Source organism: Anguilla rostrata, chromosome 14 (assembly GCF_018555375.3).
Source record: "Anguilla rostrata isolate EN2019 chromosome 14, ASM1855537v3, whole genome shotgun sequence".
Classification (NCBI taxonomy): domain Eukaryota; kingdom Metazoa; phylum Chordata; class Actinopteri; order Anguilliformes; family Anguillidae; genus Anguilla; species Anguilla rostrata.
The window spans coordinates 24,448,908-24,472,443 of record NC_057946.1 but is presented as its reverse complement, the minus strand read 5'-3'; the positions used below and the strand labels follow the sequence as shown (position 1 = coordinate 24,472,443).

The 23,536-nt window shown below is 44.4% G+C and overlaps 1 protein-coding gene across 4 annotated transcripts; it reads right to left on the bottom strand.

The window, feature by feature from the left end:
* Positions 1-1,046: 1,046 nt before the first annotated feature.
* Positions 1,047-22,119, bottom strand: slc31a1 (solute carrier family 31 member 1). Of its 4 annotated transcripts, XM_064307649.1 has the most exons (6): positions 21,910-22,119; positions 14,297-14,382; positions 5,263-5,418; positions 4,820-4,892; positions 3,465-3,633; positions 1,047-3,272 (listed from the first exon to the last, which is right to left on the bottom strand). In XM_064307649.1, exons 3-6 carry the CDS (start codon positions 5,404-5,406, stop codon positions 3,071-3,073), a joined length of 588 nt encoding a protein of 195 aa, XP_064163719.1. In that variant the 5' UTR covers positions 5,407-5,418; positions 14,297-14,382; positions 21,910-22,119; the 3' UTR covers positions 1,047-3,070. The 4 variants fall into 4 exon arrangements, with proteins under 4 accessions (XP_064163719.1, XP_064163718.1, XP_064163722.1 ...); XM_064307648.1 differs by lacking the exon at positions 14,297-14,382 and having other exon boundaries at positions 21,910-22,115; XM_064307652.1 differs by lacking the exons at positions 14,297-14,382; positions 21,910-22,119 and adding an exon at positions 11,855-12,001.
* Between the last annotated feature and the right edge of the window lie 1,417 nt (positions 22,120-23,536).

The following is a 23,536-nucleotide window of genomic DNA, read 5'->3' as shown; positions in this document are numbered from 1 at the left end:
AAGCAACGACAATAGCAGTGATTAAACAGTACATTATGCTAGTAAGTCTGAACGAATAAGAATTCACCATAATACTGAATGACAGCTAGGGATGTAATTAGCTTAAGGGGAAACTAGAGTGAACCGTGGGAACCACCCGTACGATAGGTCACGGGATCGTACGCTCATTCAGTTGTAGAATTAGGTCACATGACTGTCAGTACCAACAGGTTCTCACGGCTCACTGAAGCTTCTGATCCGTTGAGCGGTACAGGGACAAGCTGCCAGGCCGTAGGCATGGACCGCAGACATTTTAGATGCGTGACAGATTAGCATTTAGCCTCGTTTTGAATAAGCACCTTCACTTTCAGTGTTCCCTTGGCACTTAGGAAGTGCATTATTTAAGTATTTAAGTTTCTCAGGTTTAATATGAAGTGCAAATGTACATGATAAGATTAGCAAGCAAAAGGATAATTTATGGTCTGATGACTTATGCAGTAAATCTATGATTGGGGCGGTCTGGTGGCGCATCCAGCTAACATGCTCCTAAGGTCTGTGATGTCACAGCTCAGAATGTAGTCCCGACTTGCCCTGGTGGACCAGTGGCCCCCCGTTTCTCAGCCACGGGGTTGCGCGGGGAGAGTGGGCTTCCTGTTGCTCCGCCTGCAGCAGCGCAACTTCCTGTGGCTCTGACTGCAGCAGGACTGTCCTCCATGATGGCACACAGCTCAGTGCTACACATGGGAGACCACTGTGGCAGAGGATGCTGGGACAGGTCTATGAGCATGCTGGGTGACTGGCTCCACCAAATCGACAGAAATGTTTCAAAGATCCACACCTGACTGACAGCACAACTGCCTCTGCTGCGTAATGTGAGCCAGGCCAGCCAGTCTGGATGGAGGAAACCTTGGTGTCGTACATACTGTACTTCCAAACACTATTTCTTTATATCCATTCTAAATAAAGCCAGAGTTAGCATTTCAGTTCAGAACCATTTTAGAGATGCAGAAAAACATCTCCACAAGCAACAGAGACAAGTTTGTGCACAGAACAAGAACAGCAACTGCTTTCAATCTGGGACCATTTATTATTCATTTTCTAAAAATAAACAATAAAAATAACAGCACTGTAAATGTATCAAACTATACAAAAATGGCTGCGATGTACACGGTCTACAATCTCCGTACAGACGCTTGACGCCAGCAGCTGTCAGACTTCCTCTAAGATGCGGCCACCCGCTTCGTCGCTGGACTTTGCAGAGGTAGCAGAAACGGCTTTGCTTTTGGATGGAACCTGTATCGTCTGTTCACTAGCAGTGAGAGGTCAGAAGTATCTGCAGGGCTGAAGTAGAAACGGTTAAACATTTCATGGCCTGGATTATCCGCCGGCTCTTTCGACAACGGGCACTGAAAACCAGCGGCGACCTTGTAATCTCAGCAGGAATTTGACTCCCGTTCCAGCGTCACACACAAACACTCGGGCAACCGATACAAAAAAAAGGAACAGCGGGCGTTTGAAGTAAAAGACAGAAGGCTAAAGCGCCCGTGCGAACCCCTCCCGAGCTCGTCACGCACCGCTGGCGCTCAGAATTCCCTGGGCAGCCTTGGGACCTCTGCACTTCGCTGTGATCGTGCGAGAAGACTTCCGTGAACTAGTGTCTCCTTCTGCCTCCGGTTATAGCTGGAAGTGCTTGCCTTCATAACACAACAGCCAGAAGCTGTACTGGTGTGTCAATGGTTCCCTCGTTTTAGTTGAGGCCGTAGGGGAACGTGGGCGATAACCACCACGGCTGTTTAACACTGGTATTTAGAGTACACATTAAAAGGAATTATCCCAAAAAATAACGATTGTTCACAAAGATTGTCCAGTCATGGTCAAAACTAACATATAAGGCCAGTACCTTGATACAGTTTACAGTATAATAGTGCTACTTTAAAAATGTTAAAATTACTTTTACGTGATACTGGCAACACATTTTCTAAATCCATAATAGACATTTATAGAAGCTTCACATAAAAACGATAGCCTACATTGTTGTGATTTTTCTTTTTTAAACAGGCGTGCGGGTTTGGTGAAGACTGGCCACTGGTCCCCAGTGCCTCTGAGGCCTGGCACTCCTTCAGGTTCGTGTCACCGTCGGATTTGCACCTTTTTCCCAAAATCGGCTCAACATGACTTCAAACTCCACCACAATCATGTGATGTCATGGAATAAAACATAGGGGGGGGGGGTGGGGCCAGCTCTCTCACAACGTGCCCGAATCAGATAGTGTCACAGTTTAAGGCATGTCCTCTAGAACGTAATGGTACCCACATCAAAGGGGTGTAAAAAAAAAAAAAGACAGAGAAACACATTGGATTTACAATGGCGTTGATTGTGTGAAGTGGACTCTGCTTTGCAGCACAGCATGTTTAAGGTAAAGGGCTCGGTAAGGCACCCGGGTCACTTGGCCTCTCTCCCTTTGTGATGTCACCGCCCCCGTGTGAGTGAGCCCCGCCCAGTGTGGGCCGCAGGCAGAGGTTGCTTGCATTCAGCACGACCCTGATTGGCTGGATTTGCCGTTTCCTTTCACTGGCTGGATTTTGGGGAAACTGCGAGATGGCCCGTAAGTGCCGGGGGCTGCCATGATGCTGTGTGGCGCAGGGTCATCAAGCCCCTAATAAGGCAACTTCTTAAATCGATACTTAAATTGATACAATACTCTGGTGCACACTGGAAGGGGTGGGGGTTGCTTCAGGTGAAGTGTTAATGGCGGCCAGGTCAAAAAAGAGGGGCACAGCAGTGGAATGGGGGTCAGAAACTGCTGATTCATGGGTAATTTAGAGGTCTCTGCCCTGAGATGTTCAAAAGGACCCAAAAGAAGCTTTAAAACATCACCCTCAGTGAGAATACGTCCACCAAAGCATCATATGATGTTTTAAAGGTTGCTTAAGACAACCTGGAACATCGTAATTGGACGAGGGAACAGCGACCACCCAGTGTGCTTTGGCCAAATTCCAGATGGAATCGGATGGCAGGAGAGGGGGAAGTGTGTATGTGTGTGTGTGTGTGTGTGTGGGGGCGGGTGTGTAGTGTAGGGAAAGGAGGAGGGTCAGTGACAGTGCTCGGTGATGTCCACCACCACCGCCTTTTTCCAGCTGAACAGGAAGTAGCCGACGCCCGCGCCGGCTGCCACGGCGATGCACAGGTAGCCGTTGTAGGTCATGAAGATGAGCATGAGGAAGTAGCTGATCACCACCTGGATGATGTGCAGCACCGTCTGCAACAGGTGAGCAAGACTCAGCATCCGCTGGCTATAGGAGAGAACAGAGAGAGAGAGAATTACACACACACTCACACACACAACTGCCTTTCGAAAACCAGTGCTTGGCAAACCAGTAACAGTAATGAATGTCATATAATAGAGAATGCCCACAGTTGCCCAGTGTTGGTAAAGAGGTGGAGGGAACAGTGCGCCCCCTGCAGTCCTGGAGGACTCGGCTCACCCAACGGTCTTGTGGGTCTCCATCAGCACGGTGCCGTCCGAGCCGGGGATGGGCATGGAGTTATAGCGCACGTTGACCTGGTTCCTCCTGAGCAGGTACTCCCGCCCGATCTTCAGCCCCTCGTACAGCGCCGCCATCAGGAACACCGCAATGCAGGCGCCAACCATCTCTGAGGCAGCAGATTACCACACAGTGTTCACATATGGCACAATCTATACAGATTACAGCAGGGTGTGCACATACACATCGACTAGATGGGCATGATTATACAGTACGGGTGTGCACAGTATAGCACTATCTATACAGCTTACAGCAGGGTGTGACATATAGCAAAATCTTACAGATTACACACGGTGTCACATATGGCACTATCTATACAGATTACAGCAGGGTGTGCACATATAGCACTATCTATACAGATTACAGCAGGGTGTGCACATATAGCACTATCTATACAGATTACAGCAGGGTGTGCACATATAGCACTATCTATACAGATTACAGCAGGGTGTGCACATGTAGCACTATCTATACAGATTACAGCAGGGTGTGCACATATAGCACTATCTATACAGATTACAGCAGGGTGTGCACATATAGCACTATCTATACAGATTACAGCAGGGTGTGCACATGTAGCACTATCTACAGAATACAGCAGGGTGTGCACATATAGTACTATCTATACAGATTACAGCAGGGTGTGCACATATAGCACTATCTATACAGATTACAGCAGAGTGTGCACATGTAGCACTATCTATACAGATTACAGCAGGGTGTGCACGTATGGCACTATCTATACATATTTCAGCAGGGTGTGCACATACACATACATACAATACTTTCTATATCTGTTCAACCAACAACATTCTCTGTGTCCGCATTCATAGAGAAAACAGCCGATGATCTGACTGAAGAGCCGCTATATCCAACTTCATTATGCAGATCCTACAGAACTCAAACATGCAGCTCCAGAGCCAGATGCGATTTACTTTCTTTAATCAACGGAAAGCGTGACCCATGTCCATTTAATGCTCACTTTTTTGCGTCAAGTCACAAGTTATTTTCTCAAGTAACACGCGATTTCCATGACTTATGAACAAATGAAAAGGCTTAGAAAACGCCTCTAAAAGAAAGATAAACTGACCTCATTATCAAAAGCAGCATTTGCACATGGGAAAAAGCGCAGAAATTAGGCATGGTTGCAGTTTTACAGATGTGGTCATGCATGTACTGAAGGTAGAATACTCTTCAGATATAATTGGAGTTGCCTTTGCAAATATCCAATTCATAAGGAACCTAGACACACACACACAGCACAAAGACACATGCACACACACACTCTCACTGACCTCCTGGTGTGTTGATGACCAGCCCAGCAAACAGCAGCTCTACATTCTTGCAGCCGAAGTAGAAGGTCATTTGCTGGAGGGGCAGAGGAAAGCAGAGGTTTTACATCACAGAGGTTTCTCAAGGGAGCCACAGCCCTGCAGGACGGCCCATAGACAGCTTCAGCTCAGGGAGGGAGGGTTTGGGTTGCACCACTGCTCCTTGTCTCATTGAGCCCTGCCTGTGCTCTGCCTGTGCTGTGCCTATGCCATGCCTATTCTCTGCCTGTGCCCTGCCTACTCCCTGCCTGCGCCATGCCTGTGCCCTGCCTACTCTCTGCCTGTGCTCTGCCTACTCTCTGCCTGTGCTCTGCCTACTCTCTGCCTGTGCCCTGCCTATTCTCTCCCTACTCTCTGCCTGTGCCTTGCCTGCACCCTGCCTGTGCTCTACCTGCAAATCCACTCACCATCATCATGTGATGGACGCCGTCACCGCCGCCAGCGTTGCCATGGTCCCCGTGGTCGCCTCCGTGGGACATAGTCGTGGCGGGAGCCATGGCGGGAGCCATGGTTCCCATGTGCTCGTGGTGAACGTGGTGGTGTTCAGCCATCTTTCTGTGGAACTGAAAGGACAAGACCGTCAGCGACCATGAAAAACCGCGCACGACCATAAAACACCGCGGCTGACCGTTGACCACCATGCGGAACTGTCAACAGCCGTGCCCGACCGTGCACACTAGCTGCTGTATAATAACTGCAGCTCTACTCTTCTGCTCTGTAACAGAAACTGTGTGTGAGTGTGAAGCAGGGCGTTGCTGCAAAAGAGCACCCGTGCTCAGCGAACCTATTCTGGGTAAATAAAGGTTAAATAAAAATAAGTGAAGAAACTAATCTATGCCAAAGTGAGGAGCTTAGAAAGCTAAACAGCCCCTAGGTGAAAACCTGACGCCTGAGGATGATGCTGTTTGTTTTTGTAAGAGCGCCTGGCCTCAGATACTGGCTCTGGGCTCTGACGTGATGGCAGCTGTCGGACCTCCGTACCTCTGTTACCGTTAATGGCAGAATGACCTTTCCTAATCAGCTTTAACTGCCCTTAAATCCGTTTGCTCGGACTGAAGAGAACAAGGCTGCAATTCCGGGATTTGGGTTTGAACCCCGGAGGTAGAACTGGCCTACACAAACACACAGACGCGGCCCACACACATACACACACACACACACATACAGACACAGAGACACACACACTGACCCCCACACACACACACAAGCACACGCTTTTGTGTGCAGACGGACGTTTCCTGCTTAAATGAGTGGTGTGGGTGAGAAGCTGCAGACTGGCCCACACAGAGCACTGCAGTAATCTAATACCCAGCCTTCCCAGAGGGCAGAAACTGAGACACAATCAGCATAATCTCATCTGCGGCAGCATAAAGCAATCAGGCCCTTCTGGAGAAGGAAGGACAGGCACTAAACAGGAAAGTGAGCGTGACACACGCGCGGTGCCTGAGGTGCTGTCCCCCCGCAGACGGGAGGGAGGCATCGGCTTTAATAAAACCTCAGCGCAAAGGCGAGCGGGTGGCGCATCCGGGTAACACGCCGGTGTTACACGCAGAGTAATCCAGCGCTCTGGATCGTCAGAACCCCGGGACGAAGATCTGTGGCAGGGAGATGTTTGGCGGGCCCCGTGCACAGAGCGGCCCATGCTTCGCTGCTGTTTCGGCCACTGTGCCTCAGCCACACGCCGAGCCCCTGCCCAGGCTCTGGAGGCCAGGCCAACCCAAAGCTGTTCTTCCTACTCCGTCATTTTCTCTACAGTAAAGTCCTGGAAGGCTTTTTGGGACCAGCATTTTTGTTTCAACTTTTCTTTTCAACTTTTGTTTCTTGTAACTTGTTTTGTCAATGGAATGGCAGAGCTCTGACTAGAGATTATAATGCGTGCACGTACACTCGCTCATTCACTCACCCTTGGGCTGTCACTTTTTTTTTGCTTTATAACTGAACTTCAAATCTCAGGCAAATTCTACATTTTGAATAGACCATGTAATTAAGGGTTCAAACTTAAGGAGCCAGTTGCGCTCTCCTCTGATCCATGTGGCGCTCACGGTAGCGCTCAGTATCAAAGAGACCAATGAACAATAAGCCCGTTATCGTTCTGTCTGGGGTGCACGGTCAGGCAGCCTAAATAAAGCTCATGTTAGGGTCATGCTACCCCCCTACAAGACGCCCCTTCCAGCTCACTGCCGCCCACTTGGTTGGTGGAGAGATGGGGGCTCACACAAACAATCACACACACACACACCACGCACGCACACGCACACACCACACATACACACCACACACACGTACACACAAGTACACACGTACACGATTCTTGCCAGTCCACAGTCAGCAGTTCTGTTAGATACTGTCCGGACAGCCGGGACTGTACTGTTTCAACTAAACTGCTCAGGATGGCTCAGGATAACTGTAGATGACCTCACCCCGCCACTAACAGCTCAAAGGCTTTGCGCAGTTACAGTAAATATGTAACTTTGGACAAGAGAAAAAAAAACTCTGTCTCAGACTCGCACGATTTCTGGAAATTTGCACCAATTTTTTTCATGCTCTATTATAACAAACTTGTACACATGCAAATTGGAAACGCAAATCAGACACGATCAGTGGAATTGTAGGGAAATCGGAAGCAGCGTTTGAGCTACTCCCAAGTGCTTCTGACGGCGCCTTGGGACACGAACCATTTCTGTTTCATCCGAAAAATCCACCGTACGCAGCACACTGGCTCTGGCGAACCTGCGCTGGGCACCTCAGACTCAGCAGGTCAGTTCAGTTCAAGGCAAGTCAGGCCAGGAGAGTGCAGACGAAAACAAACCGTCTGATTCTATTCGGGACGGGCATCTGGATGACTTTCAGTGCTCCAGTTCCCAAGGGGGAATGACAATACAATACTCCAGTGCACGTTGGCTACGGTGGGGGGGGGGGGGGATAATCTCTGTGCCAAGCACTCAGTCTTAATTATATATATTACTAGACACAGCTCATATATACTATATATAATATATACCACACAGTGGGGCAGAGTTATTTATATGCTTTAATTGTATATAGGCAATTATAGTAGGCAAAAAAAAAAAAAAAGGGAAAGTAGCAGCTGATAGGGCACCCGAAAATGTCCACAATTCAATATGAATATGGTAATTAAAATATTAATGAAACCATCAAAGTATTGTAGACTAAAAACATGATCTTCACTTTAAAACACACATGTTGATGTAATTTAATAGCAACCCGACACTCCGATAGCTTAGAATCATTGACAGCGGTCAAACAACATTGGCGTCGATTAGCGTCGTATCCTTGAGGAGGCCGACGATGTTGAAAAAAATGCAGAAATAACAACAGACTGCGGAGCAAGGAAACTAACACAATTACCCATAAAACAACTAACCATGTAAAAATAAATAATGAAACTGAACACATTAATTTACATGAATTTATTTTCAGGTAATTACTTTCCCCGAGTACTGTGCTCAAGCAGTCGCTGTCTTTCGCGTACTCGTGCCCAATCGTAGTCTATTAAATTACAAAACTACAAGAAAAGTAAATCTAAAAAAAAAAAAAACATTGTTCCAACCTTTTAACTTTGTGGAAACATTTTTTTTATTAACAGACTTAGGCAAACAACAAAAATAGCGAACTAACTTTTATTTTATTTATGTTGAATTGTAATAACTAATTTTTAATAATGCCATAATCAGTTATAAATTAAACAATAAAAATGACAAGTAATGACTAAAAAATATTTTAATGTCCTGCTATTCAGTAATATTTCTGAATTTTCTTTTATAATACCATTAATACTGAGGTAATAAAACGATTCAGTTAGAACACAAACATGAACACAGATTCACCGGACACTGTCTCGCAGCTAAAACTCACCCAGAGTCTCTATCACCAGCTCTTAGCAAGAACTCAGAGCACTGCAGTGCAGTTGTGTACCCGTGTGTCTCCTGGATTAGTATACTCAATGGAGTTAATGTTCAGTATAGGGCGTGATTAAATTGGAAAGTTCAGCAAGATTTTTATCATGTGTATCAGTGTGCCAAATAACCTTTCTTGTGTGTGCGTGTGTGTGTGTGTATATGTGTATGTATGTGTATGTGTGTGTGTGTGTGCGTGACAGAAAAAGAGCATGAAGAGTCAGGCAAAGATCTAGCATGATACTGTGTAACTATGTGATCAAGAGAGAGAGAACAGGATTGTGTGTGTGTGTGTGTGTGTGAGTATGTGAGTGTGTGTGTGTGAGTGTGTGTGTGTGTGTGTGAGAGAGTGTGTGTGAGTGTGTGTGTGTGTCTTAAGCTCCACACTCATGACTGCCCTGCTCATGTGATCTCTCTCCTGCTCTCCTGTCTTGAATACCCAGCTCTGATTCTCCACCCCCTCCCACGGCCCAGTGTTTCTCCCCATACATAAGCTCACACACGTGACTTCTCCAAACACACACGCTCATTTCACCTCTCCTCTCTCCTCACACACGTACCTTCTCCAAATACACACCCTCATTTCACCTCTCCTCTCTCCTCACACGTGCCTTCTCCAAACACACACCCTCATTTCACCTCTCCTCTCTCCTCACACACGTACCTTCTCCAAATACACACCCTCATTTCACCTCTCCTCTCTCCTCACACGTGCCTTCTCCAAACACACACCCTCATTTCACCTCTCCTCTCTCCTCACACACGTACCTTCTCCAAACACACACGCTCCTTTCACCTCTCCTCTCTCCTCACACACGTACCTTCTCCAAATACACACGTAAAAACGCACGTCTGTGTAGATACAAGAATAAGTAACTACATTCACACCATCTCTTTTCATTAAAACAAGGCTAAAATATACTAAAGCTTCTGTATATTACCTTTGATCAGTGAAATGGTGCACGCTGGTGGCAGCCTCACATACCCGACTCCACACAATCACCACAGGTCCACATACCTAATTAGGGACCAACTGACAGTCAGACGGTTCTCTGGTAGGCCTTTGAAACAGGGGCTCTGACTGGCAGTTTCTTTCAAACGCGGCCCTCAGGAAGTGAAAGTGGTTTCAGCCGGTTGCCGGACTGCCGTTAAATTTGACGGAGTGGCTCCATCACTTCCTGGGGAACAGGAGGAACCAGAGAAACAGGACGGGGATAAACGGCGGTTCCTGCGGCAGCAGCCGCCGTTAAAACCTGCGGCCTGCCCTCCGAACGGCCGCCGTGCCAGATCCCGGCGCTCCCCGGCTCCGCGTTAATGATCGCTCCTTTTACGACCCGCCTTCTCGAGGACGCCTTCGAGGGCGCGGGCGGCGGTAAAGAACCGCGTGCGGGGAGACACGTTCGCCTCCGCTCCACGCCCTCCCTCCCTAATAAATGTGGAACCGTGCCGGGCGCTTTAAACCCTGCAACGTGAACACACGGCCAACTATTTGCTCAAAGAATGCCGTGTGGTCACGTCTCAGATGGAGAAAAAAAAAAAAAAAAACATCAATAGCGTGTGGCAAATCCTCCTCGCAGAGCGCTTGGCCTTGTGCCAAGACCGCCGATTCTGTTAAGCTTCTAGAATTGACTTTTTCCATGAGAGACGCCGCGGGATACAGAAGGACGCAGAGTATCAGCGCCGTGATTGAGTTTGCGCGAGGACTGCTACCCACCAAACCCCTCATCGCAGAAGGGAACTTTAAAAACCATGTAAAAACCACGGCACCATTAAAAACCGTGACAACGTCTGGGCCTTTACTTGTGCAGCGTCAGAGTACTTCCAACCAATGGCAGAATAACAAGTAACCATTTATGGATGCGCTGTTAAATTACACTCCGCAAAATTCACTAAACTGTGATACATCTTATTCATACGCTGTAGAATGTTTGGTCTGCGTGCACCATTCCGGGAACAGCGCTACACGATGGCATTTTTTCTGAGAATCACGCGTGCGCCTAAGCTGAAAAATTTAGAGGCGTGCTAATGCGTCCCAATTGGAAAGTGCGCTCCTAAATTATTTTTCCAGTTAGCGCGCCTCACTTTTCATGAGCAAACGCCCCTAAAACGGGAGCACGGTACAGGCCCGGGAAACAAATCTTTCTGAAAGAAATCCATTGCCGTGTGTGTGTGTGTGTGTGTGTGTGTTTGGTTGCTGTAAATGTGTTTATGTAGCTCACTCCGTGCTCTGCTGTCATAGTGGCTAGCGCGGCGTTGGTCAACAGCCGGGAAGCTCAGATGACAGGGTAAGTGTAACGAACGCGTTTGCACGGCGCAGCAGATTTGGCAACATGTGCCGATCGCACCGACGCTGCGGAAGGAAGCACTGGAGAGGGCTGTCGAAATCAGCTTTAGTGGCATTTCCATCAGCCTCGGAGTGGCAGTGCCAGCAATCGGCCTCAGCAAAAGACGCACACCCGCGGACGACTCTGATAAGCCGACTGTTCAGGTAAATTGCGCAAAGTACAGAGGTGAAGTTCCCGACATTACAACTGATAGTAGAACAGAACATTACCCAACAGCAAGTGCGTTAAGCAGCAAACAGGCTTGTGAATCTAGTGCCAGATGGAGCATAGTATAATACACAGGCTATAATAGCAAGGCTATAGCATAATAAAACGCTGTTATCCGATGGAATAAAACAATTAGCTCTCAGTTATTTAGTTCAAATGTAGCCACGGCGAGATCAATTCCTCCTGCACACACACGCTCGCCACATTTCTCACACACACTGTTCTCGCACACGCACGTGCATTCTCTCTCACTCTCTACACTGGCGTCAGTGTAGAATAAAGGTTATATATTGCACAATAATCTGCATTGCTTCAGTACATATCCAGCTGTATAAATGGATGTAATGTAAAAAGTTGTGTAAGTTGCTTTACATAAGTGTCTGTTAAATGCCTGTAATGTAGTGTAATGTAACTCTCTATCACTCTATCCCACGCTCTCTCTCTCTCACACTTTCTCTCTCAGCCTCTCTCAGTCTCTCATAGTCTCTCTCTTACACACACACACACACACACACACACACACACAGTACCTTGCTGTAGTCTGATGGGAGCGCTGGCTCAGGTGAGACCTGCAGTGCAAACCCGTGGCTCTACCATGGCTTTATAAGCCTTCCAGGACGAGGAAACGTTGGCAGAATAAATAAAGGACAACCTCAAATGGCATTCCTCCATCCACCCATCCTTCAATCTTCCTCAGAGACCAGTCAGTCCTCTCACTGACAGCTTGACATCACTGGTGCAAGGGATTTAAGCCCTCATAGCAAAAAGACACATTATGACAAATGACACCCAACCGAGAGCAGCGCCTGTTCTCCTACCATACCATGTAAAATGTATTATTTTATTTTATTATTTTTAATATAATAAATATATAAATAAATAAATATAATTATTTTTTTCTTTATTTTTATTTTTACTACATTTCTGCTATTATCATCAATTTTATTACTATTTTTCATCTTATCTTAATACCTGTGGTACTGATTTCTATCGTTTCCCTTGTAAAGCACTTTGAGCTGCATTTTATGATATGAAAGGTGCTATGTAAATAAAGTTTATAATTATTATTATTAAAATCACTACAGAGAACACAGTGGTATGAAATCACTGCAGAATACACAGTGGTGAGAAATCACCGCAAAGTACATAGCAGTGAGAAATCACTGGATAGAACACAGTGGTGAGAAATCACTGCAGAATACAGTGGTGAGAAATCACTGCAGAGTACGTAGCAGTGAGAAATCACTGGATGGAACACAGTGGTGAGAAATCACTGCAGAATACACAGTGGTGAGAAATCATTAGAGAGTATGCAGTGATGAGAATTCACTGCACAATACACAGTGGTGAAAAATCACTGCAGAATACACAGTGGTAAGAAATCACTAGAGAGTATGCAGTGATGAGAAATCACTGCGGAATACAGTGGCGAGAATTCACTGTACAATAAACTGTGGTGAGAAATCACTGCAGAATACACAGTGGAAAGAAATCACTGCAGAGTATGCAGTGGTGAGAAATCCTTGCAGACTGTGCAGTGGTCTGCAGTGGTGAGAAATCACTGCAGACCGTGCAGTGGTGAGAAATCACTGGAGACTAGCAGTGGTGAAATCAGCCATAAAAATGTGCTTGCTGTTCATCAGGTCATCAACAGAAGGCAGAAATGAAAGGAAAGCCCTAAACTGGTCTTTTGGAATCTGGCGGCGTGCCTGAACGGTCACACCCTGCACTGCACTTCCCTTCCACAAGGGAAATAAAAAATGCAACAAAGCTCATTCCTGTATTCCTTAGGGCGGGCTACTGAAAACCGATATCGCCATTGCACCGGTTCCCGCACGACCAGCGCCTACCGGACAGATCCCTGTTCCTTGTTCCTTCAGTAGCTAACGTTACACTCGCTACGTCGACTGGCAGCGCAGGTGCAGCAGCAGGTATCATTAGCAAGCTAGCTAACGTTAAACGCGATCAAAATGCCATAACATAATATAACATAACAACAAGAACAGTCCAACAATTCTCAACATTTTCCTGTTGTACCTAGAGCTCTGATTACCTACTGACTAGATAGTATCAAGCCTGGTCTTGAAAATCACCAGAATTTCTGCCTCTGCTATGTGACCTGGCAGGCTATTCCACGCACTGACCACTTTCTGCATGAACAAATTCTTCCTCATGTATGTATGGAATGGAGAGTGAGAGAAGCGGCTCTCGGATCCTTCGTCACAGCTGTCAGGTGGAGGTAATCAGCGCCGATAATTATCAATTGTTTGATTGTGCTGATTGCCTCTGATTGTTTTCAACAGTGAGCCTGGGGTTTTTAAAAGCGGAGACCGGGAGTCTTCGGGAGTGGACGCCAGAGAGACGACAGAAGTGCAGCGTTAAAAGAAATAAAATAAAACCCTGTGTTACGCTGTTTCCGACCGAAAGCCGTGGGCTTTAATAAGAGCACGGAAGTGCTAAAAAAACCGAACGGTTGTCTCACGTGAGTCTGTTGGAAGGCAGGAGGGGTGGCACTCGCTTGCCACAGTGGTGGCCCCTGCGGGGGCGTCTAGTTTGAGACGACCAACATTTCACATAGGAGACAACAATCGGTCAGAAAACAATCAGAGGCAATCAGCGCAATCAAACAATTGATAATTATTGGCGCTGATTACCCCCACCTGACAGCTGTGACGAAGGATCCGAGAGCCGCTCCTCTCCCTCTCTCTCTCTCTGTAGCCGACGTCCAAACCACGCCCACCCCACCACAGCCACTCATCTCTGTCAGGAGTGAGAAGTTCATTAACCAGCTCTAGCCATCTAACCAAAGGTCAGCTGGATGAACGCTGATGCTTGCTAATTGCTAGCTGGCTAACATTAATCCAAATGTTTTGCAGTCTTGGTTAGGGCAGAGGACACTTTCTTTTGAAGCACCGATACCTAACAACGGGTAAATTTTTACAGATTTTGAAAAACGTCTAATATCTCATTACCTGGCAAAGATAAGGTCGCACCAATGTCCTTGTAACTATGTTTGCGTTTAGGCACTGTCCCCCCCACTCTGTTCTACATACGCCGGCTGCGGGGGGGGGGGGTTAGGGTTAGGGTTAGGGTCACCACATGAGGCGAAAAGAGAATTGGCTGTATGTCACTTTGACATTTAAAAGAAAAAATAAGTACAAAAAGTACAGTGTGCAGCCTATAGTAATAAGCAGCTAAATACCAAAACAACTTTTTGGGCCGGGGGTAGCAGTCTTACGGGCACCAGTGCCATGGGGTACTGGGTTTTCGGGTTTTCTGACGCGGGCAAACAAAGCCGCAGGCCTGGGAGGGGACCGGGTTCGTTCAGTCGAGCGGAGCGGGCCGACTCTGGTCCCGGGCCAACCACAATAGCGGGGATTACTGAAAACTCGCAGTCTATTTTCCCTCATGCACATCACACAGAAATCCGGGACACATGAGACAAAAGGTGTTTTGTCGCATTGTTTTTTTTTCTTCCTAAAGCTACGTCTGATTTCTCAGAAACGCGTCTAAATCACTGTTCTGTTGCCAAGACAGAGGTGGGTCACGACAGTGATGGACAACTTATCTTTTTTCTTGTGACCTGTTGTTGGTAACCGTAGAAATACACAGATTAGGGAAGTGTATCGCATGACAGGAAGTAATATTCAGACAGCCAATAGGAAAATAAATGTCAAATATAGAGATCAACATTTTATAATGGACATTTAATCTAATGTGAATATTGAGATGAGACAAAAACCACCATTTCAGGCATAAAAACAAAACCAGCCATTACTGGGATATTCTGAATATGTACTCTCTGGACTCAAAGGACACGCTACCATTAAGAAAACAACTTGAGATTTAATCACTAGCAATTCATTTTCCTACATATAAGACACAATAAATACAGAAAGCGCAACAATTTTTGTTAGAGTTCCCTTAAGTTACCTTAAATTTATTTGATTTACTTGTACTTCTGTTTTCTTTCACTGGGGGGGAAGTGAAGGGACGCATGTTTGAAAATTCATAACAAAACAAACTTTATGATGAACAAAGTACACCGTAGCCTTAAATGTCTCTACTCCACAGAGTGCATTGGACCAGCCAAGCGCTATGTTCAAATCTTCCGTCGACCAATCAAAGCTCAGGAGAAATGAAGTCACTCATCCACTCACCCCGTAATTATCTTGATGGTTTTGCTCATGGGGGAAGCAGAGGAAAACAGGACCGTGTACTTAAACCAGAACAGGACGCCTGAGCGCAAACAGGCCTCGTGACGGAGGCGCTTCCTCTGGGGAGACGGGAACGGAACATCGTTTGTCTTACTAAAACGCACAGAACGTTTCCAGACTCCTGAAGTAAAACATGTGGACGGCTTCATATTCAGAAAGCGATAAAACTACTTCAGAACGAAAAAAGTGATAATCATAACCCACACTCCATAGGGTTATCATTTACCTACGTATTCATAATTATATGATCTTCCTGTGCAGCCCAAGTTTTATATTAATATTGTCATTCTCAATTATTCATTCAGGATTATTTTGCCATATTTTATCACTTGACTATTTGTCCTACAGTGGGTTTAAGTGACCGAGGCTTCATTTCATGTGGGTACGCACACAAATTCTATTTCTGGCAACTTATACCAAATGAAATATAATGACTGGGAAGGCCATATGAAATAAAGGCCTTTGTTGTTCCAGTCTCGTGAATTAGGGTATTAGCGTAATTCTACTCCTTTTCCTTCTTGACATCACAGGTTTTTGTGATACCTGACACCCATAATGTAACCTTGGAGTAATGACCACTGGTTTACCTTTGAGGAAAAAAAAAAAAACATGAGTCATGTTTGAATACTTTGACTTGGTTGTTTGCATTAAACGTGCAGTATGACAGTACGTTCATATTTGGCTAAATTTCCTTCACACCTCGACAGATTTCAATACATTAAAAGCTCAAAGAATTTAAAAAAGTTTTGTAAATCAAGCGTACGCACGTTTCATTTATAAATCACAAATATCTCTAAACATGTGTGCGTACATGAACAAGCTTTAGGAATCCACCCAGAGAACACTTTCAGTTATCCTTACATATCTTTTATACTAACAATGAAACACTGCTAAATATACAATTGCCATTGTACTAAAACATAAGGAAACATAACAGCAGAAAAGTGAGTAAAAAAAAAGAGCTTCCCTAAATTCTGACACCCATATAAACTACTGAGCGGCCCCATCAGCAGCACTGTACCCAGCCGAACTGAACACGTTGCTATTACTGAGCACCACTACTGAGCGGCCCCATCAGCAGCACTGTACCCAGCCAAACTGAACACGCTGCTATTACTGAACACCACTACTGAGCGGCCCCATCAGCAGCACTGTACCCAGCCGAACTGAACACGCTTGCTATACTGACACACTACTGAGGGCCCATCAGCGCACTGTCCCACCCAGACAACACGTTGCTATTACGAGCACCACTGCTAGCGGCCCCATCAGCAGCTGTACCCAGCCGATGAACACTTGCAATTACTGACACCACTACTGAGCGGCCCCATCAGCAGTACTGTACCCAGCCAAATTGAACACATTGCTATTACTGAGCACCACTACTGAGCGGCCCCATCAGCAGTACTGTACCCAGCCAAATTGAACACATTGCTATTACTGAGCACCACTACTGAGCGGCCCCATCAGCAGTACTGTACCCAGCTGAACTGAACACGTTGCTAGGCAAGCAGCGACAGCAGCTGAGAATGGGGCTGGGGAGCAACAATCATAATTATTTTATCCTAGCTGCTAGTGCTCTTGCGTGCCACTGATTTCAAACACGTTTCTTGCTATGTCATACAGTGCAGCATTCACATTTTTGCTTCACTTCTGTGGGTTTAACACAATATTTTAATGTCTCAGTTATGTTTCAGGATCAACCCGTTTGTGATTGAGCTGTGTTCACGGATGTTAATAAAAAACCTACATTAATGAATTGGAATTTCATCTATATTATTCACACATTACTGTTGATTTTAATTAACCAAACTGATGCGTTTACTCTGGCCTGTTCGTACACACATTCAGTGCTCTTCAAATATCGCGGCTGTCGAGAGATTGGGAAAATGTGTCTCGGGCCTGCCATGCAGCAGAACAGCCACAAGGAACAGTTCATGCACAGGATCTTGAGTTTGCTCAGAGGTACGTTTGCAATTTCTTTTACGACAATTCCAAGGTTTATAAATTTCAACGTTGGCGTGGATTTCAACATAGGGACGATTTACGATCAAACCAGTGCACAAAACTGTTTTATGCACGAGGCCCCTCGTATTTTTAGCTTCTCTTCTTGAAACTTTTTGCAACAAGTGACAAATTTCCTGCCCAGTAAAAACTGAGATTGAGGGTTACTTTGCAACTCAATTCTGGGCCACAAACCTCGAGTTACCTTTTTTTTTGGTGAATATCTAATGGATTGGAATTTTAAAAACCTTTACTTTAGTCCAGACATCACTAAGCTTAGCTGTACCATGTATTTCCTGTCCAACTTGAAGCTCACGTGTTCTGCTTTATACTAAGTGCAAGTCATTTGCATAATTTTTTGCAGTTTTGTTATTAGTGAAAAGAAGTTGAAAGCAATCCATCAGACAAATAAAAAACAAATATGATTTTTATCAATCTTTTAGGGTGACTTGTTCCTTCGACCAGTCGATCAACCCTAATAGTACCGTATAACAAAATGTACAAGAGATCCCACGCTGTAAATTGGCATATGTATACATCAGACTGTATAGAACATTCAAAAACTGAGCAAAATTTAAATTAGTTTTGACATAATTAGATTATTAATTCTAATTCTTAATTAATATCAAGAATTAAGTCAATGTATTCAAACATGACCCATGTTGTAGAGCCCGTCTTTGTGACTACAATGAGACCAAGATATTGTTTTTACATTTGCAGTTGTCAAACTGCAGGTCTCAAAAGTAGAAGAGGGTAAGCCAAAAATGAAGTGAAAATGGAAACTTTTACCATAGTTGTTTTCTTAATGTTTTGTGCTTTTTTTCCTTTGAAACTACACCAATGGTCATTACTCCAAGGTTGCATTATGGGTGTCAGATATAAGAATCTGAGAAAAAAAGATGTAAATGGAGCTATTGTCCCCCAGAATTACCCATTACCTTTTCGTTCAGAGTCAAGAGGTAGAAGCTGAGACTAGATGGATCCAATTCAGGCAGGTTTGATTAGATCAAATCACTTTTAGTTTATATTGGTGAGGTGGAATACGAGCAGATATTTTCACTCATCAGAAAAGGGTAGAAGGACGATGAAGAAACCTCAAACGCATGCATGTTATACCGCAAACACAACGTATAGGCCTATTAATATGGCCAGGCACAATGTAGGCTACATTAATGTGGCCAGTCACAACGTACATTAATACGGCCGGTCATAACATAAAATAAAGCCCCGGTCGCAGGTAACAGACAGCCATGTGTAGGAGGGCTTGTTTCAGCACAGTGGTTTAGGTTTAACTTCTGTTCAGTATCTCCGTTCTGATATGTTGTTGTGCTGCTATGTCAATATCAATGTCAATGTTTGTTGTTAGTGCATGATTAAATATGTTCATGTTTTAAATAAAAAAAATAGAAAAAACTGGGGAACTAAGTGATCAAGAGGACTGCGTATTTATACGGAGTGTACAGATTAATTAACAAATACAAGGATCCGAGAACGAATGTGCCAGGATTACACCCATGATTGCAGCAGATTTCATTAAAACAAGATTCTGACCGAGACAACAAAAAATGACACTTGACCGATGTGAATGCAACTACAATCGGCCAAAAGAAATGTAAGCAGCTCTGCACAGATACTAAATAACCAACCCATCAACCTCTGTTATTGCTCTGTATTGGTGTGTCAATTCACCCCTACTTGTGTGTGTGTGTGAGTGAGTGAGTGTGTTTGAGGAAAGGTCTGTGATTGTAAAGAAATTTCTGAAAAACCCAGCCGGTCAAAGTTCAACATTGACTTTGGCAATGACCATCAGGACAGTTTGCTCGAGTGCTAAAAGTCCAGAGGGTAAAGTTTTTGCTAAGCAACGTTTTCTAAGGCATACTGAGCAGGGTGACAGCTAGCTTAGAGATTCACTCAAACTGAGCACAGTGACAGCTAGCTTAGAGATTCATTCAAACTGAGCACGGTGACAGCTAGCTTAGAGATTCACTCAAACTGAGCACGGTGACAGCTAGCTTAGAGATTCATTCAAACTGAGCACAGTGACAGCTAGCTTAGAGATTCACTCAAACTGAGCACAGTGACAGCTAGCTTAGAGATTCATTCAAACTGAGCACGGTGACAGCTAGCTTAGAGATTCACTCAAACTGAGCACGGTGACAGCTAGCTTAGAGATTCATTCAAACTGAGCACAGTGACAGCTAGCTTAGAGATTCACTCAAACTGAGCAGGGTGACAGCTAGTTTAGAGATTCACTCAAACTGAGCACGGTGACAGCTAGCTTAGAGATTCACTCAAACTGAGCACGGTGACAGCTAGCTTAGAGATTCACTCAAACTGAGCACGGTGACAGCTAGCTTAGAGATTCACTCAAACTGAGCACGGTGACAGCTAGCTTAGAGATTCACTCAAACTGAGCACAGTGACAGCTAGATTAGACCAGTCCTGGATCTAGACTGCTTTGATTAGAGGGGCAGACAAACATTTTTTGGGGGGAGGGCCACTTTTAACAATTAAGGCACATCATGTGCCATACAGCTTACAGGCCTACATTGATTAGTGCTTTTTTTTAAACTCAAGATGATTGACTGAATCTTTTCTGTTTAATTTCATGCACAAGCTCAATTATGTGTTTGTGGCCAAGAAACGCAGATAATCGCAGATATTGGTCTGACATTTCTGTTATTTATTGATCACAATATTTACACAGCCTTGTTCAATATGCTATTTGGCTAACAAAGCAAACAGAGCGCGAGCTATGCATACGCAAATTGGGACATAATTCGTGGTGAATAGCTCAGCGGACCTGGTTCTAAAATGTTCAGAACTTATCTACTCACTGATTTCAACGAGCCTTCGTTTACAAAATTATCAGCAATCTCTTTCAATTTCAGCTCCCGACCTCTGACGCTCTTGACAGAAAGTAACCTATAGCCTATTCAGTCTCTCCTCTGATAGTTCTTGGTTAATTCATTTTAAAAAAATGATTCATTCGTTTAAACGGTGGTCTGCTGTTGCTACTGTGACTACAATGGCCCTCACCCCTCACCGAAGGTTACCGGATGATGCACAAGACGCATTTTCGCACATTAGGAGGCTGAAGTGTCTGTTGACGATCTCGGTTTTAAAACATGAGTTGAATGACAACAGTTGAGCCAGGAATTTTTATATCCGTGGTCAGAGAAAGTTTTTGACGGTGAGTTGCGGATTTGACGATAGTCTTTTTAAAAAGCCGTCCAACTCTGACAACTTGTCAACCCTTCTCTCCTGGTCCGTTTTCTCTTTTCTCATCGGAGATCCACTTGGTCTGTTTATAAGGCATTTTTATACGCTTAGCTGTAGCTAGGACTCCTCTTTGCCCTCTTCCTCAGCTAACTAACCAGAGTTTATAATTTGACCACCAAAACTAGCTGATAGTTATGACAAAGAGACACTTGACACTGACCAACAGCATACATAGACACATTTCCAAGCAATATCAGAAAATAACACCAGTACCAAATAAATTACCACAAATTATTTCATTGAACAGTTTCAACAAATATGTTTTCTGTAGAATGGGCATATAGGTTAAGGTTGACGTGATCACATACTGTCGTACAAAGAAAGCGTATTAACTACGATCGAGGTGAGTTTGCTTATTGAACGATAAAACAAACGTCAGTAACTACAATGTAGTATCTGATATTTAACGACTGTCTCAAATGCTAAGGACCGTGCATGGGCAATTTTTTTTTCATGCACTTTAATTCTCCGCAAAGCTTGAGGGCAGAGGAAAAACATTTTTTGAAGGGGGGAATGCCTCCCCTAGATCCGGCCCTGGCTTAGGGATTCACTAAAACTGAAAACAAACAGTGCTGCCTTCATGATTCGTTCAAAGTGAGCACAGTAACGGAAAGCGGAGCCACACATGACCACTGCAAAACTACATTAGCGTGGCTGTTTTTATGTAGCCAACTTTGCGTACTGTAACGTACTGTAAGGTTGGGATTCTTGAACTTGTTTAACCGAATATCTTGTAAGTTACGGCAAAGCAAAGAAAGAAAAAAAAAAAAAGATCTTCAAGCGCTTTAAAGGGACAAAAACAGTATTTTATACAGATAGGCAGCAAAATAGTTCGTGTGATGCCTAAAACAGTATTGTTTAAAAAAAACTTTACGAAAAGAAAGGCTAACTTAGCTACTCAACTAAAGCTAGCTGGTTAACTAGCTAAGATCAGCTACTGTTTGACATTAGCTAGTCTAGCTGCCTAACCTAGCTGAATGCGGTTAGAGGTCGAGCTACTATGCGAGATTTCTAGCTAGCTAGATTAGCGAACTGTCCTTCACCTCAGTGTGTAATCTACGTAAACAGAACCATTTCCTTACCCCACAACACACAAGGTCTTGGATGATGTTGCTCGGTCTTTATAACTGAAAGGCTAACGTCGCTAAATCATTGAAAATGGACCCAGTTACTTCGGAATCCTCTTGACTGGTCAAGTCTCCTAGTAACCGGTGTGCACAATCCACTCTGGCAGCCACAGTTCGCAAGACAGCGATGTACACCAATCACAGTCCACACTGGAACCCACAGCACTTCAGACGGTGAAATACACCAATCACAATCCACACTGACACTTACAGCAGTCCAGATGGTGAAATTTGCACCAATCAAGACAAGACCCTCGTGTTCAGCAGACACACTTCCGCCGCCACATGGCAGCATGCGGAAATGATGCAATCAACCTACAGAGACGTGACGGGTAGCAGGGAGGATTGGAAGTGCCGGATAGCCATTACCTTTGTTCAATCAAAATTTAGACAGTAGCCTACAGTTTGTGTTTGATGCAACTTGGGTAACCCAATATCTTCACCAGTATCTCGCATATGCTAACAATAAACTTTATAATAACAAACTTTATTTATGAGGAACTTTTGTGTAGCTCAATGTACTGTATATAGAATAAAGGAATAGATAAAATATATAAAATGCAACACAATTGAAGAAGAAAGAGATGTTCTTGTAAGTAGTGAGCATCAGATAAAATTTCAATTAAAAGCCAGAGTAAATAGGTGTATTTTAAGCTGCTTTAAAAAAAAAGCCAACTGTGCCTGCCTCTCAGATGTTTTTATTTTTTATTTTTAAGAATGCTCCATGTGGTGGTGCATCAAAACAAAAGACAGTTTCTCCACTGTTTTTGCACATTATCCTTGGTACCTTAAAGAGGCTGGCAGTGGAGGATGTAAGAGCTGAAGTTTGGACATGCAAGGGAATGTAGGTAGGACAGTTAAGTGCTTTATAAAAGGTAAAAGTGCCTTAAGATCAATTCAAAAAGACACAGGGAGCCAATGTAATGCAGACAGGACAGGAGAAATGTGCTCTATTCTTGGATTGAGTTAGAATTCTGGCTGCAGCATTTTGAATATTTGTTAGTTTCTCAATTGTTTTCTTTGGCATACCAGTAAGAAGAGCAATTATAATAGTCCAGCCGACTTGATATGAAAGTATATAGGCTTTTCTACATTGCCGTGTACAAATGGTATGACTTCAGCCGTATTTCTTAAAGAAAACAGTCTTGATCACTGTGACCATGTAAGGTTTAAAACTTAGTTCTGAGTCTAAAATGACTCCCGGATTTCTAACTACTGATTTTTTTTTTCTGAAGAGTCAGACTGGCCAGTCTAGTAGAAAGTTTGTCTCTTTGATTTGGGGTCACCAAAAAGTATCTCGGTCTTATCCTCATTCAGTTTCAGGAAATTCCTGCATCCTGACCATCCACTTACTGATGGCAGACAAGCTGTTTGTCAATGCACTAAGTACACTGGGATCATTTGGCTCCGGAAATATATATATATATGTAATATTTTCAACATGGATATTCAAATATGACCGGGATAACAAATTTTATTAACGAGCTGGTAATAGAACTTGTGGCAGGGAAGACTCGCTTTCGCAATGAATGTTTAAGTCACTACTCGTAAACTTTTGCAATAGATTCTGGCTAACCAAATG